Source organism: Bos indicus x Bos taurus, chromosome 5 (assembly GCF_003369695.1).
Source record: "Bos indicus x Bos taurus breed Angus x Brahman F1 hybrid chromosome 5, Bos_hybrid_MaternalHap_v2.0, whole genome shotgun sequence".
NCBI classification, from domain to species: Eukaryota; Metazoa; Chordata; class Mammalia; order Artiodactyla; family Bovidae; genus Bos; species Bos indicus x Bos taurus.
In genome coordinates, this window is record NC_040080.1 from 78,349,744 (window position 1) to 78,370,351 (window position 20,608).

Sequence of the window (20,608 nt, forward strand, 5' to 3'; positions counted from 1 at the left end):
AGCCACCTGGGTATCCAGGCTCTGGGCCCTATTAGAAATGACTTAAATACGATTCAGAAAAGACTAGATGACAAAGATAACAAAACTCAACAAATGATGTGTGCATGTGCTCAGTCACTCAGTTGTGTCCAACTCTGTGACCCCACAGACTGTAGCCCGCCAGGCTCAACAAATGATACAGTGCCACAAAGTTAATTCATTTTCCTGCAGCTTGCAGAAGTCCACTGAGGAAGAAACCAATATTTCTTTCATATATAAAATATGACCCTTTGAGTAAAAGTTTTTGTATACTTTAACCCAATCATATATGGGCTGTTTACTATGTGGAAAAGACTTCAACATGATTTATTTCCTCAGCTAAATTCTAAATAGCAAATATATTTTTCAATTTTGAATCATTTTATTAGCTAACTTCTAAAAAATCAAGTTACAATCAACATTTTCAAATGATTTTAATGAGTCAACTGGATTGGCAAATTTCTAAGATAGTGTTTTTCCCTATAAAATTTCCCTCAAGAGACCTGTATTCAGCATAGTAAATACTTAGTAGTCTCAACATATAAAATAGCACTTAAGTGTTAATAATCTTCACTCTACAAATTAGTAAAAATTAACCATCCTTATGTTCCTTTCTCTTATTTAAACCGATAGAATTCATTTTTTAATTAAAATTTTAATTATGTGAAACAGTTCATTAATCTTATGGGAAAAAGAATCATTATTTGCTGTACATTTTAAAGACATATATAATAACAGATGCAGAAAACAAATTCATTCTCCAATTGTCCAATCTACAATTATGAAACACAGGCTAACATCAAAGCAGTGTAAGTCTTAAGATAAACACTCCTCAATTATTCAATTATTCAATAGATGCTAACAGAATTTTGCAAGTACTTCTTAATGGTCTATAATGGTGATTTCAGCCATTTTCCAAGGAGTGGCATTCATTTGAAAAAAGTAATGTAAATCATTTCACTACATCAAGTAATACTGAAAATTCAACTCCTTAGTTTTGGGGAGGAAGGAAACATGAAATGTGTATTGAGTCACAGATTAAATATGACTTTTCCTTCTCCTTTTCTGTTTAATATTAAACTACTGTATTTTATTTTCTCAATATTTTTTCACCTTATGTTATATACATTCTTATTGTAAACATTTTAATATTCTTTGCAAGCGGACAGGTATAAATAAACAAAAATGCATATATAGACCTATCTTTTCTTATATTTTATAAACAGGAACTATTTGCCCCTTATGCTATTTGTCTCTAAGTTACTTACGTTAGCGTTCGAACACACTTTGCTGAATCTCTGATATCCCACACCTTAATATAAGATGTTGACACAGTGAAGACCAAACTTGTATAATTACAATATTTTACAGATACTACATTGTTGGGATGACCTCCCAGTGACATTATCTCCTGCCCAGTCACCAGATTCCATACTTTACAAGTACGATCTAAAAGCAAATAAAAAAGAGGAAATATTGTCGATAAGAACTAAATTAGATTTTCTTAGCAATAACAATTTCTCTCCTATGAGAAAAAATGAGATAAGAAAATGGTAATTATTTAATTAACTTGCAATAGCATCCTAATTCTATCCTTGACATTTTGCAGCAGGTTCAAGGGCAAAGTAGGTATAAGGATTAGATGAAAGCTAGGATATCTGGTGTATGCATCAAGTGGTATTAAAGAATAATTATACAAAATTTTAAAATAGACATATTGATAGTCTTATTTCAAACTGCCCCTGAATTTAAAATGGCCATTCCAAATCAGCCTCTTCAAAATATTTTGTTTTGATACTCTCTTACCTTCTCACAACACTCCACATGCAGAACTACATACACATTTCTTTTCCAGAGGTCACTAATTGACATCATTAACATAATCATACACATGATCACTAAACTATTCTATTCAAGACTTTGAGTTTCTGACATAAGCATCTAATTATCCCGGAGAAATAAATTTGAGTTATTAGAAAATTATACTTTTACAGAGCAATTTTTTTTTAAATTGGGGAACTGCTTGCTATCAATTACAAGTGCTGGCAGGATTCTTCCCTTTATCTTGTAATATCCTTAAATGCTAAAAGGCTTTAACCAGCTTTCCAAATTCCTGCACATGCTTCCTTCTCATCTTTTCAGCCTCATTATCCACCACTTCTACATATATTCTACTTTTCAAGCCAAACGGATTTTGTTTCCAAAACCATCTACCTCCATGTCTCTGCTTACACTGCTCTCTAATCTTGGTTGCCAATTTTTATTTGCCAATATCCAAACAATCCAGTAAGGTTCACCCTAAGTGCCTCCTCATCAAAGCCTTCCTTATTTTTCACAATTTTAGCATAATCTCTTTCTCTTCTGAAACCCCAAATATTCATGTATAACTCTTTAAATCATTTATAGTTAATTTCTAGTTGCCTGCAACTGCAGGTTTGGTGATGCACAGACCTAGGTTTCTAATCCTGGCTCTTCCACTTACTAGCTAAACTTATGTGGAAAAATCATTTAATTCTTGGAATCTTCAGCTTCTTGATCTGTAATATGAGGATGCAACTTTGGCATTGTTGTGAGAATTAAATGAGATAAAATTTGCACAGTGGCTAGTATAGTTTCAGACACTTATTAAATGCTCAAGAAATGGTGGTTGCTACCCATCTTATTCTTTCACCACACACTGTAATGGCCTTTTATGGATTTTTATATAGCCTGCGTTACTAAGCTCAGGGCTTTGCATGCATTAGGTGCTCAATTACCAAATCGGAATGTATTTCTTCACCATTCTATTCACATAACATCAACAGAGATTGTATTTTTTTTCTCAACTATGTAATGATTTTATATTTTATATAATTTAGCAGTTGAACAATATCATCTTTCAGATTCTTATGAGTCTTAAGCAGCTTGAAATGTTTCAAAACCTGTTAAAATGTAATCATTAAAAAGATCTGCTAAATATTCATATGACACAACTATTAGCACCTTTTGATCCAGTGAAAAGAAGATCATCAGTAGAATCCACACAGAGCACAGCTTTTGTATGCCCTTCAGCTATATGAATACACTGAAGTGGAGAAGTTCTGATTCCTTTTGAAGCTGGAAACGGGTTGATTATGCCCCTGAGGTGGGGGGAAAAATAAGATTTTTTTCAGTAGCTATATCATGAAACTATTTTTTGTTGTTGTTGTTGTTGTTGTTGTTTTAATTTTATTTTATTTTTAAACTTTACATAATTGTATTAGTTTTGCCAAATATCAAAATGAATCCATCACAGGTATACATGTGCTCCCCATCCTGAACCCTCCTCCCTCCTCCCTCCCCATACCATCCCTCTGGGTCGTCCCAGTGCACTAGCCCCAAGCATCCAGTATTGTGCATTGAACCTGGATTTTTTTTTTATTTCTCTGACTTTAAGAAGTTGTTCTAAATAATTGGTACTACATAAAAACCAGAGTCGGACACGACTGAACAACTGAATTGAACTGAAAAACCAGATTGCTCCTTGTCTTTATTTAAAGCAAAGGGACAAAGTGTGAAATTATAATAGTAGTGATGAAGTGCATCAACTATTTAGGAATCTTCTAGCAGCTGTATTCTGCAAAAAGCAAAGTCAACAATACATTTGAATTTTCTCACTAACAATTTTATCTCCTCAAAGTTTAATGAAGTAATATTGGGAGCTATTCAAATATAGTAAATTATGAAAAATAAGAAGTATTAATGATGGAAAACTGGAAGATGTAACTATCAGACTGGAATTCTATGTCAAAAAAAGACATTTTAAAGATGGTATAATACATACTACCTAAAATACTAAGAAAGCAGATTTCAAACAAATTTAAAGAAATACAAGAATGATTGCATAAATTGAAATCTAAAGGGAGAATGGCTCAAAAATAACAAAAGCTTTAAAAATTCTAACAATCTCAAAGAAGATTTTTTAAAAAGCATAAAATATTAATAGAATAGTGATGCTCTTTGGATCTTTCTCCTAAGTTTAATATTTTTTGAATTCCTGCTTTATGCCACTGGATTATGAACTGTGGAAATGTAAAGTTTATCCAAACACTGTCCCTATCCTAAAGGAGTTTAAGACAGAATCTGAATTGAAGTAATTGTATTGGGAAGACTAAAAATGAGAGTGAATTAAGAAAAAAAAAAAAAAATATATATATAAGTTAGACATATCTTTGCTCAGAGCAGGAAGAAAAGTTATGCTGAAATATGTCCATTTTATGGGCTTCCCAGGAGGCATCAGCAGTAAAGAACCTGCCAATGCAGGATATATGAGAGATGCGAGTTCAACCCTTGGGTCAGGAAGATCCTCTGGAGGAGGGCATGACAACCCACTCCAGTATTCTTGCCTGGATAATCCCACAGACAGAGGAGCCTGGAAGGCTACAGTCCATAAGGTCAAAAAGAGTTGGACATGACTGAAGTGACTTAGCACACATGCACGTGTGTCCATTATATAAGAGAGATGGCTTAATATTAGGACAGATTCAGAGATAAAGCTGTCTGTATACACATTCTTGATGAATGAGAACAACCTTTAAGATGCCAGGGACAGAAATAATTCAGAAGAAATGTGAGCCTAACATAAGTTAGAACTGACAATGGACATTCAATGAGTTCAAGTATTTCTATTTTTAAATTATTATATCACAAGATTTTGAAAGTATATACCATTGTGGAAGCAAAATCGTTGTTGGTATGCTAAGAGAATCAATAAAGGGGATAAAATGTGTAGATCCCATATTCCAGAAAGGGGAAAAAAAAAAGTGGATTTCAGAAATTATAAATGGGTAAAACTTGTTTAGTTTCATAGAGGGAACTATTAAATAAATAATTACAAAAATTACAAACACCTAACTGCTCATGAGTAAGCGATAACATCTCATGGGGAGTTTTTTTGTAAAATTAATAGGCAGCAAACTAGGGTAATATCATATTCATAATGTATATTGACTCAATAAAGTCCATACAAAAAGCTTTTCAAATAATATCCCTACATACACGGTGGGTGAGTTTGAAATTGTTGTAGTAAGGTAGTTCCATCAGTGGTGGAAAAGTACCCCTAGAATCAACGTTCCTCTCAATCTGGAAAAAGGTCTTCAATATCTAGTCAGTCTTTCCACTGAACTGAAGACAGATATGGCATGCTTCCTAAATTGACATATTAAAGAGCTATATTGTCTAGAAAATTATTCTCCAAATCTGTTTAAGTATGTACTTAGCACTTAAATATTCACTGGATAAAATTTAAACATAAAATTTAAGTTGAAGATAGAACAGAATGCTCCAAATAGGAAAGGGGCTTAATTAGATTTTAAAAGCTAAAGAAATTTGTTTATTGAATACGAGATCAATGGATCAACAATGTATGATTCCTCTAACACTATAACTTCTGAAATATAAATAAATATTTCAGGAGAAAGAAAGCAATAGAACTACTATACTCTGCCAAGGCTACATCTAGAATGAAGTGGAATTCTAGAGGCCACATTTTAAAAAGAGCTTTGAAAACCTGGAGATTTTCCAGAACAGTAGAAGCAAAAAGAAGGATCTGCAGACTATACCACATTAGAAACAGATTAAATCTATTGAGCTGATAAAAGAACCTTCATTGGAGAGACCATACAAAAGTACTAAATATTTAAAGAGCTGTCATATGCATGCAAAATAGATGTACTGGATTAATGCTAGTATAGCTCAAGAGGGCTGATGACAGACCAATGAACAAAAATTTAAAGAGGTAATAAATTAGGATCAGGATTAAGACATATTTATTTTTAGGATTTAGTTATAATGATTTCAAAAAGTAAAGGGAGTTTCTCATCAGCAGAAATAAGACCAGGAACATGGATGGATCACATGGATCATCCATCACATGGATGAATAACTACAAAATCCAAAGTATTATTTGTATATACACATTAATTTGAGATCCTTGAAATTAAGGCTCAGTAATTTTGGGTTATCTAAAAATTTAACAGATTGAAATAGAAATGGTAGCAAAACCTCCTCAAAAGTCTAAAATTGCCAATTTGAAATCCTATTATGTGGAGTTTATAGTTATGAACTGAAGCCATCAAATTTTAACTGCTGCTTCAGATGTTGAAAAGTTATGATCTAATGCATAGTCTATTGCTATAATACTTACTTCCAAAACACTACATATATATGTATGTATATTTTAACAAGCTGATTATAAATAAAAGAATTCATTTTAACAAGCTTAGAGCTGCTTTGATCTGCACAAATGCAGATTAAATGACACAAATCATCCTAAGAAAAAAGTTAAAACAGTACCCTTGGTTATTTAACACTATGACTCCTAAGATTTCCTTCCTTCAAATTACTGTCTTTATCCTAAGAATCTACTAATGTTCCCTTGATGACATAACGTTCAACACAATTCTGCCATATGAAAGGTTGTAAAATTACAGAGGTAAATATCTGTTTTCAATAACTTATGTATGGCATGTCTTAGAGAACAAGATGTCTCTTTTTCATTCTTATGTATTTTATTCATTCAGACTTCTGAAGAAAATAATTTCAACATTAAATATAATATTATATTCATTATATACTGAAAAATACTCTCATATATTCAGAATATTGGGGTTAATTTTTATAGCCATTACCTGATTCAAAAGATAATATTAATAGAAAAAATATAGAAATTGGAAACATAAGTCAAAGGTATTTCTTTCTCTATTAAAAATCTATTTACATTATGAAATATATAACTCAACTTTAATATTGCAAACTTATACAACAGATCTGATATGAAAGGGAAAAAAATGCTTTTTGGTACATGAAAAACCAGTAAAGTTTTGTAATACTGTGAATGATATTAATTTCCTCTCCCTTCCCCTGCCTACCTTCTGGAGGATCTACTGATGATCAGGAAAATGGTCATGAAACATGGGAAAGTAGTGCAAAGAGAAAGAAGGAGACAAATTGATTAGTAAGAATAGGAAATGAAAGGAAAAAAAGAGAAATTAAGGGTCCAAAAAATCCATAACATGAAAAAATGCAACATTATTTTAAAAACAGCATTTAAAATGCTTAAAATATTATGTTTTAAAATTCTTTTCTTTCGATATTTTATGTACCACAGTATACTTTTTTCCCCTAGCATACCTTTTGTTTTAAAATCACAGAGCCTGCCATAAAGTTTTATTTAAAATCAATAAATCAACATGAAAAAAATACCTTATTCACTTCCTACACTTTGAGGTGGAAAAAATGCCTGATGAAGAGCAAACCTTGACATTAATTTTCATAAAACTTAATTTCTTTTAAATAAAAGTTTTAGATTATAGGCAGAATACAAATGGCACAAGTTTTTATACTATTATATTAAAAAAGTTTGCCATTACCTTGAAAGCTATGACTTCACAAAAGCATATTAAAATTAATGTTTAAAAATATTAGTGCATTTATATGGCTTACAAGTTATGAGTGCAACAAAAATGAGACTTGTTTAAAGTTTCTTGGAAGGCATTTTAGAACATCAATGAAATGCCAGAACGTAGGAAAGATAGAAAGTACCTGTGTACCTCCGACAGAGAGGAATCACTTTCATCAGACCTACAGTGAAAGAGTTAGAATTATGAGGAAAAAGAAAACAGATGTCAACAGGTGAAGACACTGAGACTGAACGGATTCAGTACTATGAATAACAGAAATACAGCAAACATTTCCTTTATAGTGCATTCCTTTTCTATTTGCGCAGAATGTCAGCAAATTCATTGATAGCCAAATTAGTTAAAATTTTGTGCTTATGTTTTCTTCCAAAATTTTGGGGGGTGGGGGGTGGGAAACTTTCTATTACTGATCCACAGAATCTAATCTACTCTCACTTTCTGAAACACAGGCCCTGAAGAGGAACAGCATCAAGCTAGTGAAATACATCACCTCAAGACTCTAATTTGACTAGTACTAGAAACATTTTTCTGTCTCAATAGTCATTAATGAATTTTATTCCTCTTGATAATTTCTTTATATTTAAACTCTTCATGCAGAAGTTGCACAAATATACCATATGTATACATGGAAAGCAAATCATTCAAAATTTAATAACCTTGGATTTTAATTCATCTCAAAAACATGGAGTTCTTCTGACTAGGCCGTCCCTTAGTAATAGTTAGGAGGTTTTACTGGAATTTAAAAATAGATGAGCTACTCTCATCAGCCTTAATCTGAAACCTCCAGGACTGACAATAAGTCTAGTTACTATGAAAATCTCTTTAGCTTGTATTATTATATAATATCTTGTGTTGACCACCAAGTTGATTTGGGCTTTCCCATAATGTCTTATGAAAAATTCCCAAACAAACTTTTTGGTCATTCTAATACTTGGGAAGAATGGTGATAAAGTGATTACATAATACTGGCATATTATGTAATCAGAAACAATGTGTAGGACCTAATTCTATTTGGTAAAATATGCTAGTCTCAAAAAGGAGCCCAAAGAAAGTGATTCAAAAGTTAGGTGAGATTTTGAAAGTGTAGTCAGTTATTCTAAATTTTACTTTATAGAGATGACAACAGAGTCAAATGATTGGTAGCTCATAAACAATTTCAGAAAATATGGAACTATGATTAGATTGTCAAGATTATCAAAAGACTGACACAAAAATTTTATGACTGTGAATGCAAGGGAGACAAAATTTAGTAATTCTTCATATTGTTTGTGAAAATGGACTTCCTAAAGACATTCTTTTTTTTTTTTTTCAATTTTATGTTCTACTCTTTCTCAACTAAATAAGAGGATTTAACAATGTTCTCTTTTAAATATTTTTTTAGAAAACCTATCTAGATCATTTTAAAGGACATGTCTGTATCTACTGCTAAAACTATATTAAAATCTAATAAAAAGTGTATCCATAAATTAAGTAGATTAAACAATCTTTCAAAATGATGATGTGCCTATGTACATAGAGCCATTTAGCATGACCTAAACATGCCAGATGGATCTTAAACAATACCTTATAAATTTCAGAAACTTATATATACAGGGAGATTATAGCATAAAAAACAAAGAACTGGTGTGGGATACTGAATATCAAGTATGTATATTATCCACAGTGTTATCATTCAAACTCAAAGCAGAGAAGTCAGTTAATAAATACCTTATGGCAACACTGTTAGTAGGAAATTCTTGCAAAAGAGATTCTGGCTCAGTGTGGGAATATTTTTTCACTTCAAATTTAATGAAAATTATATTTTCCATCCCTCTCCAACTTCTCTTCCCCAACAACCCAGAGTTCTATGTTGTCCACCCATCAAAGTACTCTTTTACCCATACATATATGACAATGGTTTTAGAAGATGATACATGCACCAAAAGTAAAATAATTTGCCTCTTTTCAGTGCAGACTATCTGGGTTAGAGGCTTTTATGGGCTCAATAAAGCTGAAGAATCCCAAGAAATTTAAACTTCAAGTGATCTCAAAGATTTTCAATTCTAATTTACTTGCAAAAAAAAAAAAAAAAAAAAGGCAAGACAAGTGTGGAAGTACAGCAATGCAAATCCATAGCAGGGAATAATGTTCAGCAGGAAAATAAATTTCTCTAATTTTGTCTGTATGGTTCATTTTCCATTGGAAAAATACATGAAATATGGGAAGAGTTTACAAGTCAGACTCCATCTCCCACACAGAGAAGCTAAATGTTTTCTATAGACTGTATTGAAAGGTTCAGAATATTATAACGAATAATTGGGGCTCTTTTACTTAATGACTTACTTATCCTGCTGAACTGATGTGTTTCCCTGAGAAACAGTAAGACGATTAAAAACATTCAGCTCATTACGGGGCCGGCTTGGTGGGGAAGGAGGAGGTGAAAGACTAGCCTCTGAGGTTCCAGAATCTGAGCTACAAGAAAAAAAGAACATTACATAGGTGGCTTTAATTGGCTTTAATTTGTTAGAAATGTTATAATAAACATGCTTTTATTTTTAAAAAAAGCTTTTCATTATAGAATTCCTTCCTTTCATCCTCTCTTCCTTTTATATAAGATAAAATGTACTCCAAACAATTTCATTGAAATTTTTTTCCACTGAATTTTGTCACATTGGCCACAAGATGGCACTAAAGAAAATGTCTGCTAAAATCTAAGTCAGTATAAATAAAGCAAACCAAATTTAAAATTATACTATTTGAGAGTTGAGACCAAGTTGTTCACTTTACAGATGGGGAAACAGACCCTGAGAGTTTAAGAATTTATCTATTTAGCTGATTTATTCATTTATTTTTAAATTACATATTTGTCCTATCCCCTACCTCCTGCTTATAATTATGACATTCAATTCTGTAGAAACAGGTAAATTTCATCTCTAAATACAGGAAGAAGGTTAATTAGAAGAGTAATTGCCATGATATTCAAGTCAGCTAAACCAGTGGTCAAAGTAGAGAGTGCGCATCTTGGTACAAGGGAGGAGGAAGTGTAAGATCATCTTCGCAGGTACAGAAAATATATGAAAGCTTCTTTTTATAATTATTTTTATGTTAAAGAAATTTGCTTTACCAGTACTTAAATATAGATTCGCATTGATATTCCTACTCAAGACCATGTGAGGGATCTACCTGCCATATGTAACTCCTGAGGTGGCCTAAGGGAGCTCTCACTATGCCATAGAATAGAAAAGTGACAGTGGTTCTAACCCATTTCAAACTTTCCGTCTGTTGTGTTATTGTGATTTACAAATGCCCAGGTAAGTGGATCATCAGATTATATTGTGTACTGTTAAGTAAGCTAACCCTTACAAAACATACAAATAGCTATTAAAATAGTTTAACAAAAAAAATTGAGGTTATCAATTTAAACATAAAAGAACAGAAATAAAACGGACAATGGCACATATCTTCTAATACTAGATTTTTGTTAATCACTTTTAAGAGGTGAAATCAATGTCAGTTTTATCAAATAACAGTCAAAATTAATTTCAAAATTTTCTATAAGACCAAGTCACAATCCCAGAGTAAGCCTGAATATGGAAAATAATTTCACCATTGTCCCTTAGCATCTAAGGGCATCAGACATTTCACACAATCTACTAGATAAAGAGCATGAATAGCTTACTGTTTTTGTTCCTTTGCCTTTGATTTTTCTGCTTTCTCATATGCCTTTCTCCTTGTTACAGGGGAAGGCTCTGGTAGCTTTTTTTCTGACATGGATGACTGCCTGGAACTGAGAGAGAAGATTCTTCAATTATCTAATTTTAAATACATACACATAATTTTGGCAGATATTCAATTTTCAGTAGATTAACACCTGGAATTTGAGAAAGATTATTTGGAAATGAAACAGAACTAGGAGAGGAAAATATCACAAATTATTTTTAATTAATGGGATCTTGACAGCTGTATATTTTAATTTTTAAATTTGTAATCTTGTCAAATATACACAACCATTATCTTTGAATGTAAACATCAATGCTATATTGCCAAATAGCTAAAATAATATTTTTTACTTTAAATACAAGTGTTTAAAAACATGTGTATAAGTTTGATTAGAATTGCTTCAGTTGAGGGAAAATTGTCTTTACAGTTTTGCAAGAACAAAAATATTAGAATATCAGAGTATGAGAAACAATGAGATTTAATGAATTAATATTTACACACTCACAAAGGAATACTACAGGTAATCACAAAGAACCCACAATTATTTTAGTTAACTAGTAGTTGAGTAGTGGCCATGTAATTAATAATTTAAGACTAGGATTTCTGTGCATAGTGGTAATGAATTTTAAGTGAAAAAATGAACTTTTGCTATCTTTGACTAGTTACATTAGTAAGAAAAGAGAAAAAAAAAAAAAACCACTAAGGAATTAACAAGTGGGATCACTAGAATGGGCTTACAATGATTCCTATTTGAAAGTGAAAACTAAATATAATTAAACTTTATGTGCCTGATTTTTTTAATTAGAGGAAAACATATTTTAGAAGTTCTGTATTATTTAAATCATAAGGCCCACTTGAGTAAATCATTTTACTTCATGCAATGGAAGTCATGTACTAATGAGTTATAAGAATCACTGTACCAAGCATATGACCAACTGTTGAATTTGTATAGAACTATATAAGCATCTTAATTTATGTTAACTTGATAATAAATCATGTGAAGAGACAGTGTCTAAAGATATTTTCTACAACCTGTCATGAATGATACATTTTTAAAACGGGGGGGAAAAAAAAGGCAACAAGGAGGTATTACCTGCATTCTGGAATCCAGGTCATAGATTTAGTCTTGAAGTTCCAAAAGTCTCTATTCATCTGATAGACTAAATGCTGAACACATAGGAGTCTCTAAAATCTGTTCTCAGCTCTATATCACTACCTTCACCGAAAGCATTTTTTCTACTGTTATCAAAAAAGCACTGAAGCCATAAGCTATACTGGTTAGCAATCTCTAATAGCAAATCCAATTATTAATTACATAAGTCACCTCAAGCACATGCAGGATAGCTCTGTCATCATTAATTTTGGAACTAAAGATAGCAGATGGGCTTACTGAATGGAAGAAATGAAAATATCTTCATAGGATGAAGAAAGTTATGGGAAACAGATATTCAGGTTGGGGTGGGGAGTTTGTTATATTTTATTATTTAGAGTCATATAATGTGTAACACTTTTTGGCAATATTTCTCAATGCAGTGATGCACTCATCCAATAGATCATTTGCAAGATCATATGTGAGAATTAGTTTGAAAAAAGGCATTAAAAATCTTTACCAAGTGAACGACTGATATAACTTTAATATAACTAAGACAAACACATGCTGGCCTGTGTAGGGAAATCTTTGTTCTCAAGATAATAATGAAAAATTTCTAAATAAGATTTGTCTTGAATGTTTTTTGTTAAGATTATCATAGAGGAGAGAGGAAACAGTCCCTCCTTCACATCTTTAATAATACAGTATTTACACTTTGTGTGTACACTCATCCCAGACATGCAATGTACTTCAAGGCAAAGAATTAGGAAGCTTCAAAATGTGTTGTTTTTAACTGGTATTTGTACTTTTCTTCAAGAGTTTCAGCCAAGGTTTATTATCCTGACCAGGCTCTTAGAACTAGGGTTTAACATAATTAGGAGCAAATTTAAGAGTTTTTTAAAGCTTCTGTTTTTATATTGTGGTTTTATAGTTACAACTTTAATTTAGGTGTTTCTAAATAAATTTTGCCTGTAATTTATAACTCAGCCTTTATAAAAATTATAATCTTTAAGACTCTAAAAGTTAAATATCAGACAAAGCAATTCAACAAAGAACATCTCATTTAAATTATTTTGAATGTGCAAAAATTAGGGGATACAACACCTAACAGAAATTACTTGGAAAACTAGAGATCTTATTTACATATATTTTAAAAAATAGAAATAAGAAATTAGTAACATGCATATATATATATATATATATTTTTTTTTTTTTTTAAAGAAAAGGCAAAAGAAAGGAAGTTAGTGTAGCTGGGCCAGACTTACATGCTGCCTATCTTAGAAGGGAAGCCAGATGGGGGAGGGAGCTCTTTTTCCCTAGCAGAAGTACTTGTCTCTGTATTCATTCCAATCTCTTGCCCTTCTGCAACAGGTGTAAGAGGGCCAGGTAAGGAGGCATCTCCTGTACTAGTGTCTGAAGCTAGTTCACTGCTATCTGCATACAGCAATTCCATTTGAGTGGTGGTTCTCCTTCGGGCCTAGTCAGAGAATGGAAGGAAAAGCAATCATATGCAAACTTCTGCAGAGAAGATGATTAGGCAATAGAGATTTAATATTAGTTTGAAATAGGTAAAACATTCAGCGTGTCTTTCCTAGCAAGTGTGTCGGACACAACATGTAAGATAGTGACAAGCCAGAGATACAGCCAGCTGAGAACTTTAGAGGTCATAATAATAGCCAATGTTTGTATTATACTTATTGTATGCCAGAAATTCTAAATAATTTACTCTATTAGTATATACTATTATCCCAATTCACAAAATGAGAGAACTAAAGTACAGGATAGCTAACAGTCCAAAGTCAAACAGCTAGTAAGTGGCAAAGTCAGATTCAAAACCAGACAATCTGCCTCCATTATTATTATGCTATCCTGATACTAATGGCCAGCTTTCTCGATATATCATTTTAGAAAAAAAAAGAAGGAATAAATAAATTAAACCGAAAGATAGTTGCAGTGGCATTCAACTAAATTCTGATCTTTCCCAGGCTTAGATGACTTATTTAATATACATTTTAATATATATTGTATAATATATAAAATTATTTAATATAAATTTAAATTTTACATATCAATTTTTAAATCCGTTTCTCCATTTTTATGACCCTGCTCCCCTGATGCCCTAACTGGCTGTTTAATCTCCCTGATGGATATCCAACACCAGTCCATATGTTTTTAGCAGCATGGTAAGGCAGGTGAAGGTTATTTTATTTATTTAAGCACTCCCTTCCATATTCCTAAAAAAACAAAGAGACTACCTTGTTGTTAATACTTAGAGCTGGCTATTATCACTAATATATTAAAAGATAATCAAAGTGTTTACCAGATTATAAACCTCTAAATGGTAGACACCCTGTTTTATTCAACTTTATATGGCTTGCATTTAATGTAGGGCTGGTACAAGTCTATTTAAGATATATAATCAATTTCATGTCTTCAATGAGTGAAAAATAAATAATATTAGATCCTTTAGGTGTCTATGGGCTTGCCTGGTGGCTCAGACAGTAAAGAATCTGCCTGCAATGCAGGAGACGGGGGTTTGATCCCTGGGTCAGGAAGATCCTCAGGAGAAGGAAATGGTTACTCGCTCCAGTGTTCTTGCCTGGAGAATTTCATGGACAGAGAAGCCTGGAAGGCTATAGTCCATGGGGTCACAAAGAGTCAGACATGACTGAGCAACTAACACTAGGCATCCATGCAGTACCAAAGGAGTGATAGATATTACCAGAAAACTTTTGGAAAAAGGAAGCCCTGCAGGCCAGCTTTTCACCATATCAGTTTTCCCTATTGCCAACTGAATCATTTTCATGGAATTCCTAATCACAGTGGTTTTTTAAGGAGATGACCTTCAGGTTACCACTTCACGTCTCTCTCTGGATTTCACAGGGCCTGAAAGACCAAGTTACCTTAAGAGATTCTCTCCTCCACGTTAAGACTCAATCCAAACTATATTAGAATGTTTTCTTTGAGATTGGGTAATTTCTGGTCACTTAGAATAATCAAACTCAAACCACATATCACCAAACTGGTAGTTCAAGGACCATACACAAAGCCTGGAGATGTTTTTCAATTGGCTAGCTCAGTATTTTAAAGAGAAGGAAATTCTCCATTAAAATCCATATTTAAAGCTACTCTTTAAAGAGTTGAGGATGTGGTAGTCTTAGGCCCATATTCCTTGATGGCAAAAATAAGCATTAGTTAGTGATGCCTATTTGCTTTAGATGGGCCATGTCCACCTCAGTTAATCATAATGATTCCTGTTAATTATCTTATATCTAGCCAAATTATTTATCTATATTACCTGGCTAACCACTGTGGGCCTTATATCCATCCTGTGCATTAGTACAGTACTATTCTTTCAGGTCTTGATTTCATCTATTTATCCAACAAATATTTACTAAGCACTGCAAGAATTCTTTGTTTTCAAACATCTTAAAATGGATAGTTAACTCATCTAGTAACAAATGCTACCAACATGCAATCTGAAATATACCATGTTGTTTCTCACACCTGTAATAGCATGTACACTTTTTTTTTTAAGTTTTACAAATATGCATTATAGTCTCAATTTTTAATACAATATGATGATTAAGAGTTGGCCTATTCAAACCATCTCAAGATATGTTAAAATAAATAAGAAACTTAGGAATGTATTATAATGTTAAAATTTCAAAAATCTCCGGTCATTCTAAATTATTTTAAGCATTGTTCTCCATAATCATATCTTACCCAGCAGAAAAAGTACAAGAAAACAGTAAATAACAATTCCACAGAGGAGAAATTTGTCAATATAAATTTTTTTCAAGGGAGAATATGATAAAGAACTAAATTTCTATTATATGAAATCTTTGCCTGTGCCCAAGGCCTATGCATTTAATAGTGATAATAAAGAACATCAGAAAAAATGTTTACCTGGTATTTTCTATTCTTACCTTGCTTTTTGGTTTCACTTCACCACAAAGCTTCATAAGGTCTGAAGACAGTGAGCTGTGTGCAAATAAATAATTAATCATATGAATAAAAGGAAACAATATAGAAAACTATATGACCTCTAATGAGTTTAAGTATAGAAAAAAATTTATAAGCCTATGGAAAACACAGAAAGACAATATTTAAAATAAAAATAAACTAATCAAAATAGTTCATTTTCCTTCCTTAAATATCTCAGTATTTTATTTTAAAATTTTTGATGGTTAAGCATTACTTAGTTTGGCTTCCATATTATTATTTCTACTGTTCTTCACTTAGCCATAAAATCTAAAATTATTTGTTTCATGTTAATTGATTCAAAAAGATAAAAGTATTAAAAAACATGTGTGCCTGTGATGGATTCATTTTGATGTTTGGCGAAACTAATACAATTGTATAAAGTTTAAAAATTAAAATAAAAAAAAAAAAATTACAGAAGTCAACTCATTAAGTTTCTAAAGGTTCTCCTACCTTCCTTCTGATCCTGGACTGTGTAAAGGTACATCCTCATCAGTGCTGTCCTCTACATTTTCTAAAAAAAAAAATGGTCCAAAATGTAAGTATTATCCATGTCACACTTTGAATGACTGTAATGCCTATGCTATAATAAACATCAGCCTGAGGTCTTTCAACATGGGCACTTTGGTTTCAGTTACTGAGTCAAAATAGAAAAGTAAAAAAAATTTCTAGGAAACTCTTTTTATTATATGTCCTAGGATGAGAAAAATGTGTTCAAGATAGGAAAACCATGAGTTGAACGATAAAATAAAGAAGAACAGTGTTCACAGGATGGAAATGAGATCATGTATTTATCTGAGTATGTGTAATTATTTAAATATATTTTCAGAGTATGTATTTATCCCACACCATCCATTTATTCCACGTATGAAAAACCATTGAGTAAAACATGAAAGATTAAAGTAAATGCTGCACAAGCTCCCTTTAATTTACTGAGGCAACATCAAAAAATACATAAGTGTAAACATATATGTTGTATTTTATTAGTATTCCAATGTACTTATAGATTGTCTTCTATTTTTATTTTTGTTTTCAAGTAGAACGAGAGTATGTGTGTGTGAAGGTATTCAGAAGTTACACATCAGCATGCAGCTCATTCACATGTACATAAAAGACTAAAACTATAGGTTTCCATGCAATAGTTTTATAAATAAATACAAACAAACCACTGCTATTTCAGAACAGTAGCACACTGATGAAAAGAGAGAAAAAGGCAAACATATAAAACTAGTAGGAAGTCAGTAAATAAAACATCCACTTAAAGTAAATAATTTAAAATGTCAGTGAGCCCCTAACACAGGTGCAAATTTCCAAAACTTATACAATTTATTATAAAGCCACATCACAAAACTAAAGGCAATATTTTCAGTAATATATGTTAATTAAAATATGTAGAATTACTCTCCTTTAACTTTTACTTTTATATCATACAGGTGTATTATGCTCATAAATCATATTCTTAATTCCTTTCTCAGATGCTCCCATTCTTCCGCACTGTTTAGCAGACAACTGGCTAGAAATTCAGTAATAAATGATAGCATTATCTAAAATGGAGCCCATCTAATAGGACCCACAAAAAAGGAGTTTACTTTCTGAAATGAGGAAAATGGTGGTCTTGAGGGCAATATGTATCTCAAGCCCATACTTAGAGGCTGGGGGATGTGCTTCACAGACAGGATATTGAGTGCTAATGTAACTGAATTAGTTAATAACACAGAAAATGGAAAGAAATGACAAATCTAGTCTTTATTTTCCCATACATAAAAGCAGGCTAAGATTAACTAGTAATTTTCCTGTAAGGAATGATGAAACCAGGTAGAATATCAAACATCATGTAAGTGCTTAGTAAAAACTACTTAGCTCCTGCATATGCATGTATGCTTTATTCAGAGATGATTACAGTTTGGCATAACTAACCTAGCCAGAAGATACAGCCCTTCACCGAGACGTTCACCAAACCACACACCACTTCAGGCCTGAGCTTTGCCTGTGGCACTATATCCGTCTGGGCAGCAGGATATGCCATCATCTCACTGCTCTACTTTCAACTCTTAAGAATATAATTCCAGCCCAGTGTCAGCTTCTTTTCTCATTGTTAAGCATTAAAACTAAAAGCAGTGAGATTTAAAACTCCAAAATGTCTTAAAGTCATCCATATCAGTACATAGTTGCATAATCTCATGTCACTAGAAGCTAACCAAACAGTTATTGTTAAAGTCTTATATTAATATAAATACGTATGGAGAAGAGTTGACATAGTGTTGCAGGGAAGAGTCAATTATGACTCCACATTAGATCTGTTTATTTTACCTTAACCTTTGCTTACTGTTGATTTTTTTCACTAGAAGTATACTGTCCATACATAATGGCCTGCCTCAGGGAATCCTGCCCCTCTGTTTGAATGTTAAACCAAAACGCCTTTATTCAGGATCCTGTCCACCTATGGATGACAACAGAAAGCAAGAAATTGACATATCCCCTCCCCAAGACTGGCCATTCCAGGTGATGTTTGCAAGGTTAATGGTCTTTTTGCTTTATTTCCTCACCTTTCCCCATTTCTGTTCTATAAAAGAACCTGGCATGCAGATCCTGATAAGATGATTATTTTGAGAAGTTAGTCTGCCATCTTCTCAGTCAGCCAGATTTCTGATAAAGTCATATTCCTTGGCTCAACATCTCATCTCTTAGTTAAATGGTCTGTTGTGCAGCGATCAGAAGGAGTCTGGACTGGGTAACAATAGCAGCCCAAGACTACTATCCTTAGAAAGGCGTTCTTGCAAAGTTGGACTTTGTTATCTGGAAACTTGGCTCTCAGAATTTCTCTAGTCACCAGTTAACTAATATAGTTCATTACACCTAGAATATTTGTGCAAACAATATTGCTTATGCTGAGAATTCCTGCTTTCCTTCCAGAATCTGGAATTCTGGTACTACTATATAAAAGGAATGTATGTGACTAGTACCCAGTAAAAACCTCAGGTGCTGAGTGTCTAATGGAATTCCCTGGATGTGAACAATGCACTCATGCTGCTGCACTTTCATTCCAGAGAGAAATGTATACTCTGTGTGATGCTTCCTGGAAGGAAAAGAGCATAAGAAAGCCTGGATATGGATTCTTCCTTACTCCATCTGCATCTTTTCCTTTATAATACTGTTGTGTATCCTTCTTACATTGCTCTCATTAATCTTTGCCATGAATATAATTGTATACTGAGCCCCTTGAATCTTCTAGCAAACTCCTAAAGGTAGAGAAAGATCCTAGGAACAACAACATAAACACAGGTGGAGGAATAAGAAGGGGAAAATAAAGATGTTTTTCAATGGCTACAACAAGACACACCTATTAGCATGGAGTACTGGCCTCTAACCTTATGTTCATCATCCCAAGCCACATACTTGTTGCTCTAGGGTAACAACCTGCTTGAAGTCTTCATAAATATAATGTTGTGGCTAAATGTCCATGCTTTACCTTACTCCCTGCCAAGAGTGACTCTTCTGCCTAGCCCCCTTCTACCTTGTCTCTTGCCTAGCTAAATCTTTTTCTTCCTTTATGTTTCAGCTCAGATTTTACCAGCTCCAGAAAGCCTTCATCAACTCCTCCATTTTTGTTAGGTAGCCCCATTCTGTGATCCCATAACTCCCTGTACATATCTCAAGTCTCTTCCCTGTCACTCTCAGTAAGGTATAGTCCATGAGAGCAAGATTCTGTATCTTATGTTTGAATCCCAGCACTCAGCCCGAAGCTCGAGATAAATTGAAATTAAACAAAAAAAATTTTTTAAAGCAATGTACATATGACCATCTAGTTTGTCTGTATTTACTTCCATGTTTTTCTCCTTCTATGCCTTTCTTCCAAGCACTTCTGGGTCTAGATTATGGCCTTAGGGAAAATTTATGCCATGAGTAACAGGTTGTTATCAGTTGAATGTATTCCTCTTCTGTGTTTTGACCCTTCTTTAAGCTACAGATAATTGAAAGTCGTGAAAAAGCAACAACATTCATCAAATAACAGTTTAATATTTTCTGCACAAAATGACATCAAAGAGGGCATTGATTTTTTTTCTTCCAAGTTAAAAGAGATAATAGACTTAAATAAGAATTAACTTATTACTGCAAGTTGAGCCACTAAGATGAAGAAGAACAAAGAAAAGGCAGAGGAGGGGGTGGGAAGAAAAAAAAGAAGGAGAGTGAAGAGGAAGAGGAGAGGAAATATGCTTAATAACATATGGAATGGCAAAAATTCTCATTATATTCCAGGAATTTTGGCAGCCTTAACATGGTTCTTTAATATAATCAAAATTTTTTCTACCTGTCTTTGTTATAGCTTGAGCAGGTTAAAAGTCCACATCTATATTACTGAGTTGATCTCAAGGAAATATTA

The 20,608-nt window shown here is 32.7% G+C and overlaps 1 protein-coding gene across 14 annotated transcripts in view; it reads right to left on the reverse strand.

Annotated features, from left to right (window-relative positions):
* Nucleotides 1–20,608, reverse strand: part of KIF21A (kinesin family member 21A) — a 186,204-nt gene that overhangs the window by 12,136 nt on the left and 153,460 nt on the right. For 3 of the 14 annotated variants that reach the window (XM_027542571.1, XM_027542567.1, XM_027542573.1), the window contains 9 exons: nucleotides 16,681–16,741; nucleotides 16,173–16,227; nucleotides 13,509–13,720; nucleotides 11,113–11,220; nucleotides 9,777–9,905; nucleotides 7,579–7,617; nucleotides 6,906–6,917; nucleotides 3,001–3,137; nucleotides 1,287–1,467 (listed from right to left, as the gene is read on the reverse strand). In XM_027542571.1, the coding sequence (XP_027398372.1) occupies nucleotides 1,287–1,467; nucleotides 3,001–3,137; nucleotides 6,906–6,917; nucleotides 7,579–7,617; nucleotides 9,777–9,905; nucleotides 11,113–11,220; nucleotides 13,509–13,720; nucleotides 16,173–16,227; nucleotides 16,681–16,741 (934 nt within the window). Of the gene's footprint in view, nucleotides 1–1,286; nucleotides 1,468–3,000; nucleotides 3,138–6,905; nucleotides 6,921–7,578; nucleotides 7,618–9,776; nucleotides 9,906–11,112; nucleotides 11,221–13,508; nucleotides 13,721–16,172; nucleotides 16,228–16,680; nucleotides 16,742–20,608 lie in introns of all 14 variants that reach the window. The other 11 variants (XM_027542570.1, XM_027542569.1, XM_027542566.1 and 8 more) reach the window with 7 other exon arrangements.